This window comes from Heterodontus francisci, chromosome 1 (assembly GCF_036365525.1).
Source record: "Heterodontus francisci isolate sHetFra1 chromosome 1, sHetFra1.hap1, whole genome shotgun sequence".
In the NCBI taxonomy this organism is placed as follows: domain Eukaryota; kingdom Metazoa; phylum Chordata; class Chondrichthyes; order Heterodontiformes; family Heterodontidae; genus Heterodontus; species Heterodontus francisci.
In genome coordinates this window covers 203,487,380-203,508,669 of record NC_090371.1, presented here as the reverse complement: position 1 = coordinate 203,508,669, position 21,290 = coordinate 203,487,380, and the positions used below count along the sequence as shown (strand labels likewise).

General features: G+C 43.2%; 1 protein-coding gene across 2 annotated transcripts in view; it reads left to right on the top strand.

Annotated features, from left to right (window-relative positions):
• cfi (complement factor I) overlaps positions 1–7,557 on the top strand; it is a 133,571-nt gene extending 126,014 nt beyond the window's left edge. For both annotated transcript variants that reach the window (XM_068040496.1, XM_068040486.1), the window contains one exon: positions 7,092–7,557. In XM_068040496.1, the coding sequence (XP_067896597.1) occupies positions 7,092–7,309 (218 nt within the window). In that variant the 3' untranslated portion in view covers positions 7,310–7,557. The remainder of the gene's footprint in view (positions 1–7,091) is intronic.
• Positions 7,558–21,290: the final 13,733 nt, after the last annotated feature.

Genomic DNA, 21,290 nt, shown 5'->3' with positions numbered 1-21,290 from the left:
CTCCCTCTGCTCAACAGTTCAGGGCTTCCTCCTCATATGGGGTGGATGGCTGAAGGCTTGGGGAAACCGCAGTGGCTGGTTTATGGTGTTAGTTGTGGGTCATTGTGTGGACTGTTTGAGGGTCTTCTTTGCCATTATTTGATCCAATATAGGGGTTAGTAATCATCTCTTAATGGGAGTGATTACAGTTGCAGGACAGGAGAGCAATCAAATATTATGAGCTGAATTTTCCCATGGACGTCAGGGCCACGACGTCTGAATCATATGTGGGCCTTGAGCCTACGCATGGCCTTATTGACCCCACCGCAGAAACATTAGATGAGGCCGCCCCCACGTTCGCCGTCCTATTAAGGATGGCAGGCGGCACAGTGACAGGGGAGGCCCAATGAGAGGGCCTGCAGTACTGGCTGGCCAGCCCACCGGGCGAAGTGGGTGCTGCTGAGTGAGGGAGGTAGGTGAGTGTAAGGGTGCCTCACAATGGAGACACTCTCAGATGTCTGCTGAACATAGTTTAAAAAAAGATGGCCCAGAGGTGTTAGGGTCATCAGTCCCTCCACAGGAATGATTGTGGCCGCGGTTGCAGCTCCGTTATTGTTTGTTTGAGAGGAGGCTCCGATGGCCCTCCAACCTGCTGCCTGGAAGCTGTCTCCATGCAGTTATATGGGCACCTGACTCAGCAGGGGCCTATCCGAGGCCAGGAAAGTTCTGTCAGCTTCAGATAATGCTCCTTGATTGGGGCTTTAACTGGAGATATTGGCTGTCTGCCTCCATTAAGGGGGCTGCCCATTCTCGTGGCAGCCTACCTTGGGAAAGTTGGCCAGCATCAGGGATCTGTCCCGACGGGGTTTCCCACGACTTTCCCAACTCCACTGCCTCCACACCTGTCTCCATGGGACTGGGAAAATGCAACCCCAGGTGAGTCTTTCACTGCGTCCTTTCATGTTAAGCTGTGTTTGAAGATACATTTGCAGAGGACGGAAGTGGTGTAAACAGTATTATGGTACCATGTGTACTTTGATAAAAGTTGTCAATGGTGCTCAACACAGTAAGGCTAAGTTGAGTGGAAATAGGAAACATGTTTAGCACAGTGAAGTGTCACAGGTGTGACTGCCTTGGCTGCCCTGTATGAAGTCATTGAACTTCTTCCAGCACTGAACTGTTGTGTGTGGACTGATAGAGATAACACTCACTGCCATGGAAGTGCTTGAGTGTTTGGATAGGTTGCCTTAATTTATGTAAATTTTCCTGGTTCCCCAGGCACTGAGAAAGCATATAATGGGTAGTTAGTTACATGTAGAGTTTCATAAAGTCTACAGCATAGAAACAGTCCATTCAGCCCTACTTGGCTCTGCCAACATTTATGCTCCTCACGAGCCTCCTCCCACCCCTCTTCATCTAACCCTATCTGCATAATGTCCTTTAGGGAAGGAAATCTGCTGTCCTTACCTGGTCTGGCCTACATGTGACTGCAGACCCATAGCAATGTGGTTGACTCTTAACTGTCCTCTGAAATGGCCTAGCAAGCCACTCAGTTCAAGGGCAATTAGGGATGGGCAACAAATGCTGGACTTGCCAGCAATGCCCATATCCCATGAAAGAATTTTTAAAAATTCTTCTATTCCTTTCTCTCATGTGTTTAATCTAGCTTTCTTTCATGCATCTACGCTATTTGCCTCAACTATTCCTTGTGGTAGCGAGTTCCACATTCTTACCATTTGCTGGGTAAAGAAGTTTCTCCTGAATTCCCAATTGGATTTATTCATGATTACCTTACATTTATGTTAGTTAGTTAGAATCTCCTATGCCTAGTAGCACATGAGGTAATCCACTTATTCCACTTCTGTCTGTCCAGAGCAAGATATTTGATTTCAATTAGAGTATCAGCTTATCTTACATCCAGCAGATTGTGATTCTCCATAGCTGGTGTTTATATTTACAAGTTTGTCACAGATATATCTTATCTCTGGGTCCTTTCTGTAATGAAAGGTATTTTAAGATGGACAGATCGTTAACCTGAATCACAATTTCCTATTAGCAGGACTAGTCGACTGCCTTTAGTTTAACTGCTACCTTTTGTGCTGTTTGGCTTGAGTGGCCCTACAAGGAGTATACTACCAATAACATAGCTCTTAGGGTGATAGGAGCATGCAAGATTTCCTACCATATTAAACCACTATGCCTAGGGAAGGTATGATAGGCAAGGAGGTGAATGAAGCTGTATGAGTGGTAGAGAATGTATATTGGCACCAGAGGCTAGATTTCTCCTGGCCAGCCTTGTGATGTCATTGAATTTCTTCCAGCAATATACAGCATTTCATTGGATGATGGAGGTTGCACTGGCAGCCTCTGCCATCTCCCTCCAATCAGCCTGCACCACTCCCCTATGGGGCCTCCTGTCCTCATTGCCCATCTGGTGGTCCCTCTGACCCTCACTTCTGCCAGCAGCACCTCCACTGACTCATCAAATAATCTGGTGGCCCTTCCAGCTGCCGACACACAGAGACTAATGTGATTTCACCCAATGCTGCTGAGAAGAGATGTTGCCCTGCAGTGCACCTGAACTGTATCTCCTTCCCACCCAATAGTATTAAGACAATGAAGGGCAATTTTCTGGCCTCTAAATCACTGGGCACATCTAATGAAGGTTTTGGGAGGAAATGTCTATGGATTAGCCGTCATTTCACATTGGTGGATTTTAAGACACTCCGCCACAAAGCCAAGAACAGGAGAAGAGTTCAGGTCCATTGGCCCTAAATTCCATCATTTCGATCCCTAGAACTGCCAATCTAATTTATGCCACTGTAAAATAGAAGTAATTTAGAACAGGAACTGGGGAAGGCTGTTGCTGGAATCGTAAAGGTGAATTATTGTATTTCATTGTGCTGTTAGGTAGAGGCTCAAAATCTTTCTTTGGATTGATCTTTTGGCAACATTTTTGGTGCTCTTTATTTTGGAGTCTCTTGCTTCATTGAGTTTAGCTATCCAACATCTGTAATAATGAGGATATACAAATAGTTTAAATATACACTTCAGAACATTTTGTTTTTAAAAGTCAAGGTTCCATGAGGAACTCAAGTCTGCACACATTATTTTGTGTTCCAGTACAACTTTATGTTTCCAACAGAAAAATCATGAACATTGTAACAATATTTCTCTCACGAACAATCATGTAAGACTCTGGGACGTTTATGACTGAGAAGTCAATTAGACTCATCACTGGGCACTTGTGACGTTGATCTTTCTGCCGTCATATTCCAACACTTCTTCAAAGTACCACCTGGGGCTTGGGGTCTGAGAATAGAATGCTGCTGTATATAACTATGCACCTTTTCGGACAGACCAAAAGTAGCCCACATCAGAGGGCCCCTGACTCCCAGTTTGGATCATAATAGACTGCTTCTCTGGGCATGCAATTTCCATAGCCTTGGCCTACTGGCTTCTTTACACCCATGTAGGCATCCTAGGAGACTGAGCAGAGAACTCTCTGCTGCTGCTGTCCTGAGGGAAGGCAGAATCCCTTGAGCCATGTGTTGCTCACCAACTAGGCATGGGATCAGGATGTTGGCTGCCACTGATCAGCAGGAAAACAGATATTTGAAATGCTGCCTGGAGATCCCTGTATTTGGTAGATATTGCTCTCTCTGTTCTCTTCATTCTGACACCCAAGTCCTGAATGCTACGTGCACTTTTCCTGCAATTTGGAGATAATGACTTTTCTCCAGGCCTCTGTTCTGTGTCATGTAAGCAGGGATTTCTGCAGCTATCACTTGCTCCTGAGTGCACAGCATTGTTGAGTAGCCATCTCTGATGTTGTCATAAAGACTAGTGCTGGATTCTGGCATCAGTCCTGCTATCCGCTCTATATTTTTGCAGAGGCGTTTCCATACCTATATACAAGTTCGATGCTCTGCCAACATCTGTCTTTTCATGGCAGGATCCCTCGGAACATTGTCTCTAAATGCTCTTCAGCTGAGGGATAACGTTTTCTTACCTTCTGATCAAGAACATCCTTCTCCACTTCCATGACATGTTCTTCTGGTTTCCCTGTGTATTTTGCAGCATCCAGAGACCACTCCTCATCTATATCTCCCTGATTAACCCTATCTGGTCTAGTGAGTGATGGTGTGGCTGAATTTCTATTGGTTGGCCATACTGCTGAAGGCCCTACCATTGAACCCGTATTTCTCTCTGCTTCTTCCCTACTTCCAGCTCTGATGGAGAGGAAAAAGCCAAGAAATACAATAAGCCCCATGCTAGCAGGTGCTTCCTAACTGCTCTGCTCATTTAACAAAATGAGTGTCAGAAAACAGACTTTTTAAAATATTTGAACATTAGCACTTGTTCTGTACAAACCAACCATGGGTGCAGGACCTCTCTTTTCGCTATCAACTCAGCTGATAGTTTGTAGATGCTGGAACAATTGAAATGGTCAACACTGGGATCGATAGGTTATTGTTAGCTCAGGGGTTCAAGGAATATGGAGCGAAACTGTGCATGGGGAGTACAAGTACAGATCAGATATGATCTGATTGAATGGTAGACCATGCTCAGGGTTGAATGGCCAACTCCTGCTCCTATGAAACATCCATTTAAGGCTGGGAGCTGAAGTATCTAGGTCCTGGTAGAGTTTCTGAATGTTCCATCCCTCTCCCTGGCAACAGTCTGAGATTAAACCAGTCTGTTCGTAACCTTGGTGTCACATTTGACCCCGAGATAAGCTTCTGACCTCATATTCTTGGCATCACTAAGACTGCCTATTTCTACCTCCAACTTCATTGCCCAACTTTGCCCCTGTGTCAGGTCATCTGCTGCTGAAACCCTCATTCATGTCTTCATTACCTCTAGATTTGACTATTCCAATGCACCCCTGGCTGTTATCCCACATTATACTCTCCATAAATTTGAGATCATCCATAACTCTGCTGCTCGTGTCTTAACTCGCATCAGGTACCACTCCCCTATCAGTCCTGTGCTCGCTGACCAACACTGGCTCCCAGTCGAGCAATGTCTTGATTTTAAAATTCTCATCCTTGTTTTCAAATCCCTCCATGACCTCACCCCGCCCTATTTCTGTAATCTCCTCCAGCCCCACAACCCTTCAAGATATCTGTGCTCCTCCAATTCTGGCTTCTTGTGCAGCTCTGATTTTAATCGCTTCACCATTGGTGGCCGTGCCTTCAGTCACCTAGGCCCTAATCTCTGGAATACCCTCCCTACGCCTCTTCACATCTCCACCTCGCTTTCCTCCTTTAAGACACTCCTTAAAACCTACCTCTTTGACTTAGCTTTTGGTCACCTGACCCAATATCATAGGAACTTTGGAACAGGAGTAGGCCATTCAGCCCCTCGAGCCTGTCCCACCATTCAATGAGATCATGGCTGATCCGCGGCCTAACTCCATATACCTGCCTGAACCACTCAGCAGGTCTTGCAGCATCTGTGGAAAGAGAAGCAGAGTTAACGTTTCGGGTCAGTGACCCTTCTTCGGAACCTCGGGTCACTGACCCGAAACGTTAACTCTGCTTCTCTTTCCACAGATGCTGCCAGACCTGCTGAGTGGTTCCAGCATTTCTTGTTTTTATTTCAGATTTCCAGCATCCGCAGTATTTTGCTTTTATCCATATACCTGCCTTTGGCCCATATCCCTTAATATCTTTGCTTAACAAAAATCTATCTCAGATTTAAAATTAACAACTGTTTTAGCTTCAACTGCTGTTTGTGGGAGCAAGTTCCAAACCTCTACCACCCTTAGCGTGAAGAAGTGCTTCCTAACATCTCTCCTGAATGGTCTGGTCCTAATTTTTAGTCTATACCCCCTAGTTTTAGAATCTCCAACTAGTGGAAATAGTTTATCTTTCTCTAGCCTGTCTTTTCCTGTTAATATTTTGAAGGCTTCAATCAGATCACCCCTTAACCTTCCAAATTCTAGCGAAAACAGGCCTAATTTGTGTAATCTCTCTTCATAACTTAACCCCTGTAGTCCAGGTATCATTCTTGTAAACCTACATCGCACTCCCTCCAATGCCAATATATCCTTCCTAAGATGTGGTGCCCAGAACTGCTCACAGTATTCCATCTGGGGTCTAACCAGGGTTTTGGACAGCTGCAGCATAACCTCTGTGTCTTTATACTCTAATCCTCTAGATATAAAGGCTAGCATTCCATTAGCCTTTTTGATTATTTTCTGCACTTGCTCGTGGCATTTTAAAGATCTATGCACCTGAACCCCAAGTCTCTTTGGACATCCACTGTACTTAATCTCTTCCCATTTAGAAAGTACCCTGCTCTGGATAATCTCACACTTGCCCGCATTGAAATCCATCTGCCACCCTTTCACCCTTCTTAAAAATTGGAGTGACATGTGCAACTTTCCAATCCAGAAGGACCACTCCTGAATCTAGGGAACTCTGAAAGACGATAGTTAGAGCATCTACAATGTGCTCCCCTACTTCCTTTAACACCCTCGGATGGAAACCGTCAGGTCCTGGCGATTTCTCACTCTTTAGTTCCATTAATTTCCTTGTTACTGATGTTTGACTTACGTTAATTGTATTAAGTCCCTGTCCCCTATCGGCTATTAATTTTTTCGGGACTTCCGGCAAGTTATCCTCCTTTTCAACTGTAAATACTGAGGCAAAGTAATTGTTCAACATGTCTGCCATTTCCCCATTATCAATGACAATATCTCCAGTTTCAGCTTTTAGTGGGCCTACATTGCTCTTGACCATCCGTTTTCCCTTTATGTAACTATAAAATTTCTTCTTATTAATTTTGATGTCCCTTGCAAGTTTCCTTTCATAATCTCTTTTAGTAGCTCTTATAAGCTGCTTTGTGACCCTTTGCTGGTTTTTGTATCGATCCCATTCGGCCGGATCATCTTTTGTGGCTCAGTGTCATATTTTGCTTTATAATGCTTCTGTGAAGCGCTTTGGGATGTTTTATTATGTTAAAGGTGCTATATAACTATAAGTTGTTGTTTTCATTATTTTTCAGAAATAATCAGCTGAATGAAGGCAAATTTGTGTTTATATCAGTGATTCATTTAAATTTGAAGATCTTTACCTAATGTTCATACTTTTTCTCTTGACCAGGAAAACTTGATGGAACAGTTGATTCTTGCAAAGGTGATTCTGGGGGTCCATTAGTCTGCTCTGATGAAAGAAATGAAGCCTACGTGTGGGGTGTAGTTAGCTGGGGTGAACGGTGTGGAGCATCTGGATATCCTGGTGTGTACACAAAGGTGGCTCATTACTTTGATTGGTTAGTCGGCCACGTTGGTAGGGCTCTTATTAGCAAATACAATGTCTGAATGTTTAAAGTCTTCTTCATTTGTACCAAAATATAAATTTGTTGCAACAAATGTAAACTTTACATTCACGTTTCCATTAGACAGGTTTTAAAAATAACATAATTACATTTAATATACAAAGGCAATTACAATCCTGTATTATCAGGTAGAAAGTAGTAAACAACAGTGATGAGAAACAGATTCAAACACTGATGTGTTACTTTATAACCTTTAGTACTAAGAATAAAGATATATTATATGACATCAAATCAGCATTGCGTCATTTATTCCACAAAAAATGCCAATATTATCATGTTTTCAATATTTCCAATATTATGAGTTACGGAAGGAGAAACATCACCAGATTGAGACAAAGCCAAAGGTTTCCACTCAGAAACCCATGTGAGGGTTCCATAAAAGATCACTAGGTTGAACCAAGATAAAGATGAACTAGCAAGAAACATTCTGCCTCTTCCATCTGCAGCATGTTACAAGTGTTTGCTACCAATGATGACTGATGGGCCGGGTCTTGAATCTGTACAAGTGGGGAATGTATAGCCTAGTCATGGTTAACATCTTCAAAGTCTGTTTTCCAAGGGTTAGCAGTTTATGTTGGCTTTCATGTTCACCTAAGCAGTGTTAATGCCAGGTATCATATCCCAGTATATGTTTAACACAATAGTAAATACTTACTGCTTATGGACTTAAAGCGCTGGTCTAATCAACTGTTAAGGAATGGATCCAAATAACCTAAGCATGGTACTATTTTGCAGTATTATTATGCATAAACCTAACTTGTGCCAGGTGTCAGCAGTTACCACCGCTTACTAGTGACTAGTTTTTGCTCATTGACTAGCTTAACCTGCTGCCGCCTCAAATTGAGACTTGGTGGAGATGATAAGAGTGCAGTAAGTTTAATAAAAACAAGAAAATGCTGGAAATGCTCCTGCATCAAATCCTATCTGAAGACATGTACGCATTTTTGTTTTAAAACACTCACTCAGACTTATAGTTTGTTTTTACCCGTGAATTACAAGAGATCAAATTGATAGCTCACTTAACAAGTTGTTAGGCTTAATGGGGTTTGTTTATTTGTACCCACAATTACAAATTTAAAATGGGCACAGATTTAAAATGATTACAGAAAAATTTACAGAAATTATTACAGATTTAACAGGTTAAGAGAGAAAAAATAAAATAATAATAAAAATCTACTTCGTTACTCTACTCCCAGCAAATAAATCTTCACCAATATCTGGCATCAGCATGTTCAAATATGTTTCCAGTAACTAGTCATATAATCACCAAAGGAATTATCTATAACCCTGGTGCAGCTATACCACTTAGAGTGTCATAGAGTGATTTACGGCACAGAAGGAGACCATTTCGCTCATCGAGTGCATGTTGACTCTTCATGGAGCTATGGAGTCAGTCCCACTCTCCTGCTTGATATACGTAGCCCTGCAAGTCTACTTCTCTCAGGTGGCCATCCAACCTCCTCTTGATGTCATTGATCGTCTCTGCTTCCACCACCCTTGTGGGCAGTGAGTTCCAGGTCATTACCACTCACTGCTTCCTCATATTCCCCTGCATCTTTTGCCCAAAACTTTCAAGTTTTAGTATTATTTGTTAATGGGAACAGTTTTTCCTTGTCTAACTTATCTTAGCCTGTCATAATCTTGTACACTTCTATTAAATCTCCTTTGTCCTAAGGAGAACAAACACAGCTTTTCCAATCTAACCGTGTAACTAAAATCCTCCATCCCTGGAACCATTCTAGTAAATCTCCTCTGCATCCTCTCAAGGACCCTCACAGCCTTTCTGAAGTGTGGCGACCAGAACTGGACACAATACTCCAGTGGAGTCCTAGCCAGACCTTTATAAAGATTCCGAATAACTTCCCTGCTTTTGTACACTATGCCTCTATTTATGAATAAAATTTAAATCAGCTCCAGTAATTCCTATATTCCTACCAAAAATATTTTCAGCACCCTTTAAAGAACTGGCAGCTCACTTATGATGTCAGTTTGGTTTAGTGGTAGCACTTACACTTCTCAAGTTTTGGGTTTAAGCTCCACAGCAGGATTTGAGCACATAATTTAGGCTGACAATTAGGTATAGTACTGAAGGAGTACAGCATTGGTAAAGGTGTCATCTTTTGATTAAAACATTAAACAGAGGCCTTGGCTTTCCTGTTGAAAGGCAGGGGAATTCCACTGGACTAATAGTAAATATTTATCCCTCAGAACCTTCTTCTTTGGCCTCCTTGTCTTGAGAGGTAAGCACCTAGAGGTGGTCAGTGGTTTGTGAAGCAGCGCCTGGAGTGGCTATAAAGGCCATTTCTAGAGTGACAGATTCTTCCACAGGCGCTGCAGATAAAATTGGTTGTCGGGCCTGTTACTCAGTTGGCTCTCTCCTTGCGCTTCTGTCTATTTTCCTGCCATCTGCTAAGTCTCTTCGACTCGCCACTCTTTAGCCCCGCCTTTATGGCTGTCCGCCAGCTCTGCCAATCACTGGCAACTGACTCCCAAACTTGTGGTCAATGTCACAGGACTTCATGTCGCGTTTGCAGACGTCTTTAAAGCGGAGACATGGACGGCCGGTGGGTCTGATACCAGTGACGAGCTCGCTGTACCATGTGTCCTTGGGGATCCTGCCATCTTCCATGCGGCTCACATGGCCAACCCATCTCAAGCACCGCAGGCTCAGTAGGACCTATATGCTGGGGGATGTTGGCCACCTCGAGGACTTCAGCGTTGGAGATACAGTCCTGCCACCTGATGCCAAGGATTCTCCGGAGGCAGCGAAGATGGACTGAGTTGAGACGTCGCTCTTGGCTGAGATACGTTGTCCAGGCCTCGCTACTGTAGGTGTCTCAAGTTACAACAGGATATAGATCAACTGGGAAAGTGGGCAAGGGATTGGCAAATGGAATTTAACGCAGACAAGTGTGAAGTGATGCATTTTGGGAAGTTAAACCAGGGCAGGACATACACAGTGAATGGCAGGGCCCTGGGGAGTGTTCTTGAGCAGAGAGACCTTGGGGTGCAAGTACATAGTTCCCTGAAAGTGGCAACACAGGTAGACAGGGTGGCGAAGAAGGCGTATGGCGTGCTTGCCTTCATTGGCTGAGGCATTGAGTACAAGAGTTGGGACGTCATGTTACAGTTGTACATAATGTTGGTTAGGCCGCATTTAGAGTACTGTGTGCAGTTCTGGTCGCCGCACTACAGGAAAGATGTGATTAAGCTAGAGAGGGTGCAGTAAAGATTCACAAGGATGTTGCTTGGTTTGGAGGGCTTGAGTTATAAAGAGAGACTGGATAGGCTGGGTCTGTTTTCCCTGGAGTGAAGGAGGCTGAGAGGGGACATGATAGAGGTATATAAAATTATGAGAGGCATAGATAGGGTAGATAGCCAGAGTCTGTTTCCCATGGTAGGGGTGACTAAAACTAGAGGGTATAGATTTAAGGTGAGAGGGAGGAGGTTTAAAGGGGATCAAAGGGGTAAATTTTTCACACAAAGAATAGTGGGTATCTGGAATGAGCTGCCTGAAGAGGTGGAGGAGGCAGGAACAGTAGCGACATTTAAGAGGCATCTGGACAGGTACTTGAATAAGCAAGGCATAGAGGGATATGGAATTAATGCAGGCAGGTGGGATTAGTATAGATAGGCATTATGGTTGGCATGGAAGCGGTGGGCCGAAGGGCCTGTTTCTATGCTGTACGGCTCTATGACTCTATAGTTAGCCAAGATTGAATCAACTGAAAATGTAATTCCAACATATCCATCTGTTTAGGAATTGGTATGTACTGCAGTCATTGTGCTTGTGTATTTATTTTTTGGTGGCTGTTATAAATCCCTGAAGTAATGGTGTTAATAACATTAAATGGTAATGGTTGTCATTATGATTAATTGACTTCTTGTGCCTTTGTTTTTATATAGAAATGACTACAATCACAGATTATCATACAGGTAAGTGTAGATAATGATTTTTTTCCCCAGTAAATATGTGAAGTCTTTGTTTCTTCTGAAATAATTTTCAATTGTATTTTCAATTTATGTGACTTATGGAATGAGCTGCCTGAGGAGGTGGTGGAGGCAGGAACAGTAGCGACATTTAAGAGGCATCTGGACAGGTACTTGAATGAGCAAGGCATAGAGGGATATGGAATTAATGCAGGCAGGTAGGATTAGTATAGATAGGCACATTGGTCGGCATAGACGCGGTGGGCCAAAGGGCCTGTTTCTATGCTGTACGACTCTATGACTCTATAAACGAAGGGTTCTTTATTGAATAACACAGGATTCTAGAAGAGCTTTACAATACATGTGCTTGCTACCTGCTGACTAGCACTGCTCCAAGTACTGTATCACATCACTTTGTATCACTTCCTGTGATGATGTATACTAAACTATTTACATATTCAGTAGTATATTAATCTGTGTTAAAGCAATATCACAACATCCCCCATTCCTTAAATAGAAATTTACTTAAGTTACAAGCTATGTACATAATGGAATAGGATAATTGTGAACAGTATTTACGCATGTATAGACTCTCACATTAATTTTACAAGTGTCTCTGAAACGTACAGGTGGTCTGCTGATTTAACCTGATCTGGTAACAGTGAAACTTTGCTGAGATCTGGAATTGTCAATTCTTTTCTCTTGACTCGTAGGTTTAGACTGATAATTTTCTTGTACTTGAGTGTTGTATGTGTCAACTCCTTTCTCAGAACTTGAATGTGAATATGTTCTTGATGCTACAGGAGTGTTAGGTATGATGCTGTTGGATAACATTCTCAGCTGACATCTGTTCCTCTTCAACGTCGCTCCATTCAGGTGGTTAATGACCATGGCCCATTACAGATCTTTGACACTTCTGCAGGGAACCATGTCTTCTCTTGTGGGTGGATCACTCTGACTTTTTGTCCAACATGCAGCAGAGGCAATTCCTGCATGCTTGTCATGCGTGCTTTTCATTTTCTCTTGTCTTATCAATAATTTATTTTAGACTGACGATGATCTGATCAAATGATGACTTGGAAGACCTGTCCTGACTTTGCCTTCCGAACATGATCTGTGCTGGGGATGGTCATCCCGTATCTAGTGGTGTTGCTCGTAGGTAACGTGATTTACATGATGTAATGTGATTTACAGCCCACTTTGTGCACATGTCCTGGAATGGCTTACCGGTGTATTGTGGGTCGTTATCAGACACTATCTCCTCCACGGAATCAAAAAGACTGAAAACTGCACTTATTGCTACTGATGCACTTGATGTATGCCTCAATTGGTGAATGATAGGAAATTCAGAGAAGTAGTTGGTAATAAGTAAGAAATCATCACCTCTGACAGTAAATAAGTCAGTAGTTATTCCTGACCATGGAAGTGATGGAACATCATGAGGATGGAGTAGCTTTCTATGCTGACTCGGCTGATGCTCCGACATGCATTGCACATCCCACTGCTCGTTCTGTGTCATTGTTGATCCGTGGCCAATAAACTGTCTCATGTGCAAGTCATCTCGATCTTTCAGTGCCCGTGTGACTTTGATGTAATCGGATAAGGATACCTTGAGGAAGCAATTTTGGTATCAACACTTGTCTGCCTTTGAAAATGATACTATTTGATATCCCTATTTCGTCACGATGTGGCCAAAATATTCTGAGGTCTGTGGGAACACCTTGCATTGTATCTGGCCATCCACTGATGATGAGCTGCCATAATGCCCTAAGGACGGGATCTTTGGAAGTCTCTCTTTGGAGCTATTTGCACCTGTTCTGTCCAAAACACATTAGGTCAATGTTATACATATCTTCTAGCTCCACATCTACTTTGTCTACTTGAATATCTAATGGTATATCCTATGTTGATTAGCTGTCTCAGCAGACATCTATTCCTCCTCAACGTCACTCCATTAGGGGTGGTTATCTTTTGGGTTGGATAGCCGGCTCAATGTGTCAGATGTAACCTTAAGGCTCCCAGGTTTGTATTAAACCTCACAATCGTACCCCTGAACTTTGATTAACAATCGTTGCAGTCCAGACGATGTGCTGGTGAACGTTTTTTGCCAAATCATTGCCAATGGCTTGCAATCAGTCTCAACAACAAAGCATTTGCCAAATAGGTACGTATGAAACCTGGTGATACTGAACACTAATGCCATTGTTTCTTGTTCTATGTACAAACAGTTCACCTGAGTGGGTGACAAACTTTTAGAACCGAATGCAATTGGTCTACCTTACTGTAACAGACATGCTCTGAAACCCTTTTGTGAAGTGTAGTTTCTTTCCTTGGGTCATAGTACTGTAAACGTGCTTCAGCAGAAAGTGACTGTTTTAACGAATCGAATGTGTGGGAATGATCTTCATGCCACAATAATGGTGTGTCTTTCTTGAGAAGTTCACACAGTGATGATGCTTTCTCAGAGGAATTCGAGATAAATGTGGTAAAAAGTTAAACAGGTCCAAACACCTCTGTAAATCTTTATCTTGAGGAGTAGGCATTGATTGTCCATCCACAACTTTACTGGGATCTGGTCGTATTCCAGCTTCAGAATAGATTGAACTGAAGAAATTAATATGGATTATATTGATAGCACATTTTTTGCTATTAAACACAAGACCTTCTCTTCTAGCCATCTCCATAAGAATGTGAAAATTCTTGTCATGTTCTTCCTTGGTACTTCCCATGACCACAATGTCATCTGCAATGCAAAAACAGCTAGGAACACTCTCGGTAATGCAATCCATATCTTTCTGGTCTGCTTCTGACGGTCCAGAAGTGTTGATGCGATGGATTCATTGCCAATCGCCATCTTTATTTTTATTGCTTGCCTGGTTGGTTCTGTGACTGCAAGATCTAAACAGCATAACTCCAACTCTAAATAGTTGGAATTCGTGAACAATGATTGGAACCTTTCAATTCATAGCTGGATATTTAGTTGTCATGGCATTAAAATTTCTTGCTTACAGAATTCTTTCGCCAGGGCTTCCCCTTGAATTATTCTTCCTTTGCTGACTTTCCCTCAAGGAAAAAACACTGCAAGTCTACTGTGACTGCAGTACTGGACCTCTGCCATGCCCTGAGCTCTGTGGCTGCAGTGTGGGCTTTCAGCCTCTGGACGGGGAGACTCCGCCCCACAAAGCTCTTTTTGATGGGAAACTTACGACGTTTAATGGTGCTCCAGTCTCACAGCCCTGATTCAGATTGACTTCTTCTTTTGTGGAGCTCCTTCTACTTGAGCACTGCCTGTCTTTTCAACTACTGTTCGAATAAACTACCCCTTTCATTTACTCACTCCCTCGGAGTACCGATTCCCAAATGTGATTTTCAAATCCGGACCAGGATCTCACAGTCGCTGCTTCTTCTAGCTATTCTCAGTGTTGTCTCAGACTTTTATGGCTTCTCTCGTTGTCCACGATGTCGCTCTTGTGATCATTGTCACTATGTTGAACACCGCTGCTAACACGTTGTGCACCACTGCATCGCTACCACCATATTGTATTATTAACATCTCAATGCTGCCACCATATTGTGTTACTGGTTCTCAACACAAAAGTACCAAACACTATGATTGGTAAACTAAATGAAGGGTTCTTTATTGAATAACACAGAATTCTAGGAGAGATCTTCAATACACATGCTATCTGCTGACTAACACTGCTCCAACTATTGTATTACATGTTAACTTGCCTCACTTCCTGTGATGTATGCTAAATTATTTACATATTCAGTAGTATGTTAATCTGTATTAAAGCAGTTAAAGCAATATCACAACATATAATACCTGAATTTAGCAAAATATTAATTTAATTGCTCTTAAGCTCATCCTCTGCATTAATAGTAAGATGATCATATGAATATATATTTAACAAAACCCACACTCCAAACCCGCCTGGTTGGAGTAAAACAAAATGTACCTGATGCAACAGGACAGGTTAGATCACTTTACTGGTATTCCCGTTATATGGTGGTGACACAATATTTGCCCCTTGCCCGATGTCATGATCTTACTAGGTATTGTTCTCATGAGGTTACCTGCATGGTACAGTTCCATTCAATATGGTCCAATTTAAAGACAAAGGCAGAGGCAGCCTGTTTCGTTATGTCATTGGGGCAAATGAATGTTTCTCGAACAAAAGTGCACCCAGTGAGGTCTGGGACCACCCACATGATGCCATTCACTTGGGCCACATACTCTGGTGGTTCATGGTATTCAACAATATGGTCCCCTCTGTGTACCCCTATGTTTTCTATGCGGAACAGGGAACTGGGGAAGTACCTTCCTGCAAGGCAGGGTAGTACAATACTAGACTTGACTGAGTAATGTCCTTCATAATAAACCAACCACACTGATGTCTTACCAGGTAAACCTGTACCAACTTTCTAACCTGACACATAGTCAAATTAAATTGTTAAGTGGACATAGCCTTTAGGTGTCCATCGTTACCCACGAAGGAAGCTTTCCCTCAACAATATACTGTAAATCCTTACTGGCTTGTACCACCAACCAAGATCCATACATTATGTATCATTTTTAATGGCTTCATCTGAAATATTTTTACTCTAATAATTTGATTGATTGTTTCCCCATTAGATTCTAGATACCTGACTATATCTTGCAAATGTATAGTTAAGATCTCATCCTCTTTTAATCCTCCATTCTCCAAATTATTCATTTTGTCCAGGATATCCCTTAAGTGGGTTCTAACTGATTTCACAGACCCTTCCAGAGTAGCTAAGTCAATGGTATTGATAAATGAGGTACCAGTGTTGAACGTTGTTGCAACATCATTCATTATACCCGACGCCTTCTGACGTGTATTATTATCATCTTCTCATTTCCCTCAATATGGTACAGCAACTCTAAGTCTTCCTCTGCCAGAGTACCACCCATTCTTACCCAAAATACCTCAATTAACTTGCGCATCAACCTTTCATATAGCTGAATGGTTTTCTGCTTACACCACTCTAGCATCCTCAGTCCTGTTAGATTAAGATCACTGGAGTGATTTAATGGTGAACATTGTGATACAGGACTTTAGAGTTGGGATTACTACCTACCCATTAGCTTGTCTGGGAGTATGTGGTGGGATCCTTTGGAAGCCTCTCTGAGACTGGCCCTGTAGACAATGGTAATGAGAAGTGGTTCTAATCAACAAGTGCCCCAGCACTACCAGTCCCTCACATGACAGCGGTCTTAGATCCAGAGTTTGCAATGGGCAGGAGTCTTCTCCATGCCCTTCACCTCAAGAAAGAGCTATCCAATGGCCCTGTTGCTCATGGCCTCCCATCTCGCCATCCCCCAACGAATGCCTTGAGGGCACCCTGGTGATCTGCAGTGTCGCCTCCTCCACTCCTGTCAGAGTGTGGATCTGGGCCATTCCACTTCCTGTTCTGGCCATCTCCCTTCTATTATGGGCTCTCTTTTTCTGCAGGGTCAGACGAGGAAGATCCATAAGTATGCTGCCCCCTTCCCATCTCTTCCAGCATGCTTCCTTCCCATCTCTTTAAGTGGGCTGCTGTTCCCCTCAGTAATGCCCCAGCTGAGCGTCTCTGTGCAGCAAGCGCACGCTTAAACAATGTGAGAGAGATGTATGGACATCTCACATGCATTCTAGTGCTTACAGAATATGTGTCCATTCAACCGGCTGCCACAGGCCACTCTCCTTACCAGACCGCAAAAGATCATTGAACATTTTCCTGCACTGGACCCAGGTCCTTCCTGTGGGTCGTTGGCTGCTGACCTACATGGCCACCTCCATCCACGACCTCTTGGTCTTGCTGGGGGGGATTCCTCCTCACTAAGGGTAGGTAAAGCAGATCTCTCCTCTCAGAGATGGCATCAATGAGAGCCTCCAGAAAGGCATCAGAAAGATGGGGTGCCACCTGGGTACACATGCCCATGCCAACAAAGGCCCTCCGAGCTCTCTGGTGATGCGTCTGCATAGACAAAGGCAAGCCCATTGATGGTTGCTGCTTGCCTTTAAAAATTGCAGTCAATTCCCCGTTCCCACCTCCACAAATCTTCCGGCGCCTCTAATTGGGTGCTGGACTCGGTCCCAGGCCAATTACTGATTTAGCATTTAAAAGTAGTGGGGCGTCAGCGGGACCTGTAAATGCTCCGGTCATTGGGGTCCCAACCTGAAAACAAAAATCCGGCCCCCTGTGTTTCCTTGGGGATCACCTGTCTGACAGTAGCTTACACCATCGCATGCTTTCGCTCACTTTATACCTTATAGACACCCCTCTTCCTCTCATACGCCATAACCGTACTTTAGTTTCTCCACAGTTTGTTAGACTGATACCTCAGATAGATTCAAGGGCATTTTCCTGGGCAGTGCCTCGGGGTGAGGTCACCAGGGTGACAATAATCTGACTGTCAAAATTAGAACCATTGAATAGGTTGCGTGTTATCATCACTGATCATTGCGATCTTGTGTATCATGGCACCACGCATATCAATAAGTATGATAATCTTCCCATCTTCCCTGGCCTTGTCCTCACCTGCAGGAGAAGGGAACAAAAGCAGAGCATCACTCCCGCTTTCCTTCCTGATGGATTTCAAATAATCTTGTCGTAGCACCTTTTCCTCAGTGTTCTCATCACTGGAACCAAACCAGTTCTCCAGATGAGTTTTTAGGAGGATGGACTACGGCTGATCAGGGTCCTTATCCAATGATTTAATGCCTTTTCGGGTTTTTGTTTCTCTTTATCTACCCACAGTGGTGCAGTGGTTAGCACCGCAGCCTCACAGCTCTAGTGACCCAGGTTCAGTTCTGGGTACTGCCTGTGCAGAGTTTGCAAGTTCTCCCTGTGACTGTGTGGGTTTCTGCCGGGTGCTCTGGTTTCCTCCCCCAGCCAAAGACTTGCAGGTTGATAGGTAAATTGGCCATTGTAAATTTCCCCTAGTGTAGGTAGATGATTGGAGAATGGTGGGGATGTGGTAGGGAATATGGGGTTAATGTAGGATTAGTATAAATGGGTGATTGTTGGTCAGCACAGACTTGGTGGGCTGAAGGGCCTGTTTCAGTGCTGTATCTTAAAATAAAATAAAGTTTCACTGTACAGTGCCCAGAGTCAATTGCCAAGGCCATGAGTGGTCAATTCTACCTTTTGAAAGGGGTTTCCTACTTCATCTTTCACTTACTTTACATTACTTTTCATAATTCGTCCACCAACTCCTCTCAATCTGAGTTGCCATTTCTATGGTCTTTAGGGAGTTCCCCCTAAAATGTCCGGTTCTAAAGTAAATAATAACAGCCTTTTCTTTCCTTTATCATCATACTTAGCCAGAGAGGCATGTTGCTGTACTGACATTAGATGGTTTTCTATTTCTCCTCTCCTGCCTTGTTTGGTTATATCTTTTGATAGACTTTTAAGGTCAGTGAATGAGTACTCTTGGTGCTATTATCTTTCTACCTCCAGGTCGTCCTCACCTAATCCGGCTTTATATTAGGCAGTGCGGAGGGTCCACATTTTTCTTTCCTCATCTTTATTTGGGACGTCCGCTGGGGGTCTCCAATCTTCCCCAGGAGCTAATTCATCTTCTTCATCACTTATATACTCTGGTGCCATTGCACACATTACTCCCTTTTTAACAGACAGTTTCTCCTCTAACTTCTTAATTCTCTCACATTCTGCATGGTTCTCTTTTCCCTTTCTCTCTAGAACTGACTGGTGTGATGCCCTTATTGTGGCTTTCAAGTCCTCATTCTGTTTTTCGCCTTTGTCTGCACTTTCTCTTTCTGTTTACATGCTTCCTCTTCCGATTTGTCACTTAACTCTGTCTCTCCAATACCTGATTATTTTTAGGTATAGAATGTCAGTGAGCTGGTGATACCTTTCACATTCCCAGTTTTCTCTTCCTTCACTTAATTATTTTAATAATCGGTCGGCCACAGCCTCCCAATCACTAGGTTTTGTGTTCTTTTCCTCCATTTCTTTTCTCATCTTTTCACATTCATCATTTTTAGACTGTCTCTGGTATGCCTTTAGCATAACAGGGCGGCAGGTTCTACCTTGCATCCATTGTTCTGCTTCACACACTGGGCTATTTCCCCGAAGGATCATTCGAACCCATCCCTCATTTAAAGGTAACTTTCCTGCTATATACTTATTTACTATTTCATCCATGGTTTTCCCCTTTCAATTTGAGTGTATTATTTTATTTGTCTTTATGCAGGGCCCACCTAGGGATGCCAATTTATAAGCCTTTTTGTTTTAAAACACTCACACAGGCTGATAGTTTGTTTTGACCTGTGAATTACAACAGAACAGATTGATGATTCACTCAAAAAATTATGCTTAATGTTGTTTGTACCCGCTATTAAAGATCTTAAATGGGCGCAGATTTAAAATGAGTACAGAAAAATTAAAATTTTGACAAGCCATACCATCCTATGAAGCTTCTCTTAAAATCACAATGCCCAATTATATTGAGCTCTTTGTTTAGCCATAGGGTTTTGAACCTGCCCAGAAAGTTGACCATCTTTCTTTAGCTTTCTTTCAGTAACTTTCCATCATGTGAAGTCACTTGTCGTTGACCTTCCAGATGAACATCCAGAACACTAGGCCCCACAATCTTATCTAAGTTGGGCAGTCTCCAAGGTTTAACCAAGTACAAACTATCCCTGTTTCTTAACTCAGCTGAGCAAATTTAATTTTAAAAGACTTAAAAACAAGCATTTATTCCATCAGCATGATTTTGATCAGCATCCTACCAGTTAGCTTTAACTTCTACTTCCTCCACTATCAACGTACCATGGCTGCACTGTGTGCTGTCTACAGAATGCACTGCAGCAAGTTGCCACACCTTCCCTGGCAGCACTTCCAAAACCACCTAGAAGCACAAGGGCATCAGGTGCATGGGAATACCACCACCTCCAATTTCTTCTCCTAGTCACACACCATCCTGATATAGATCTATATCGTGGTTGCTTCATTGTCATTGGGTCAAAATCCTGGAACTCACCACCTAATAGCATTTTTTATTCGTTCATGGGATGTGAGCATCATTGGCAAGGCAAGCATTTGTTGCCCATCCCTAATTGAAAAGGTAGTGGTAATTGAAATGCTGCAGTCCAAGTGGTGTAGGTATACCCACAATGCTGCTAAAGAGGGCCTTCTAGGATTTTGACCCAACAACAGTGAAGGAACAGGCGATATAGTTCCAAGTCAGGATGGTGTGTGGCTTGGAGGGGAACTTGCAGGTGGTGGTGTTCTCGTGCACCTGCTGCCCTTGTCCTTCTAGGTGGTAGAGGTCGCCGGTTTGGAAGGTGCTGTGAAAGAGGCTTGGTGGGTTCCTGTAGTGCATCTTGTACATGGTACACACTGTTGCTACTGTGCGCTGGTAGTGGAGGGAGTGAATGTTTATGGTGGTGGATGGGTGCCAATAAAGCAGCTGCTTTGTCCTGGATGGTGTCAAAATTCTTGAGTGTTGTTGGAGCTGTAGCCATGCATGGAAGTGGAGAGTGTTCCATCACACTCCTGACTTGTGGCTTGTAGATGTTGGACGGGCACTGGGGAGTCAGGATGTGAATTATTCACCACAGAATTCCCAGTCTCTGACCTGCTCTTGTAGCCACAGTATTTAAATGGCTGGTTAAGTTAAGTTTCTGTTCGATGGTAACCCCCAGGATGTTGATGGTGGGGGATACAGCTATAGTAATGCCTTGGAATATCAAGGAAAGATGATTAGATTCTCTCTTGTTTGAGATGGTCATTTTGGTCATTGCCTGGCATTTGTGTGGTGTGAATGTTACTTGCCACTTATCAGGTCAGCCAGAATGTTGTCCAGGTCTCGCTGTATGCAGGCATACACTTCAGTATCTGGAGAATTGCAAACGGTACTGAACAATGTGCAATCATCAGCAACATCCCCACTTCTGACCTTATGGTCAGAGGGAACGTCATTAATGAAGCAGCTGAAGATGCTTGGACCTAGGATACTACCCTGAGAAACTCCTGCAGTGATGTCCTGGGGCTGAAACAAT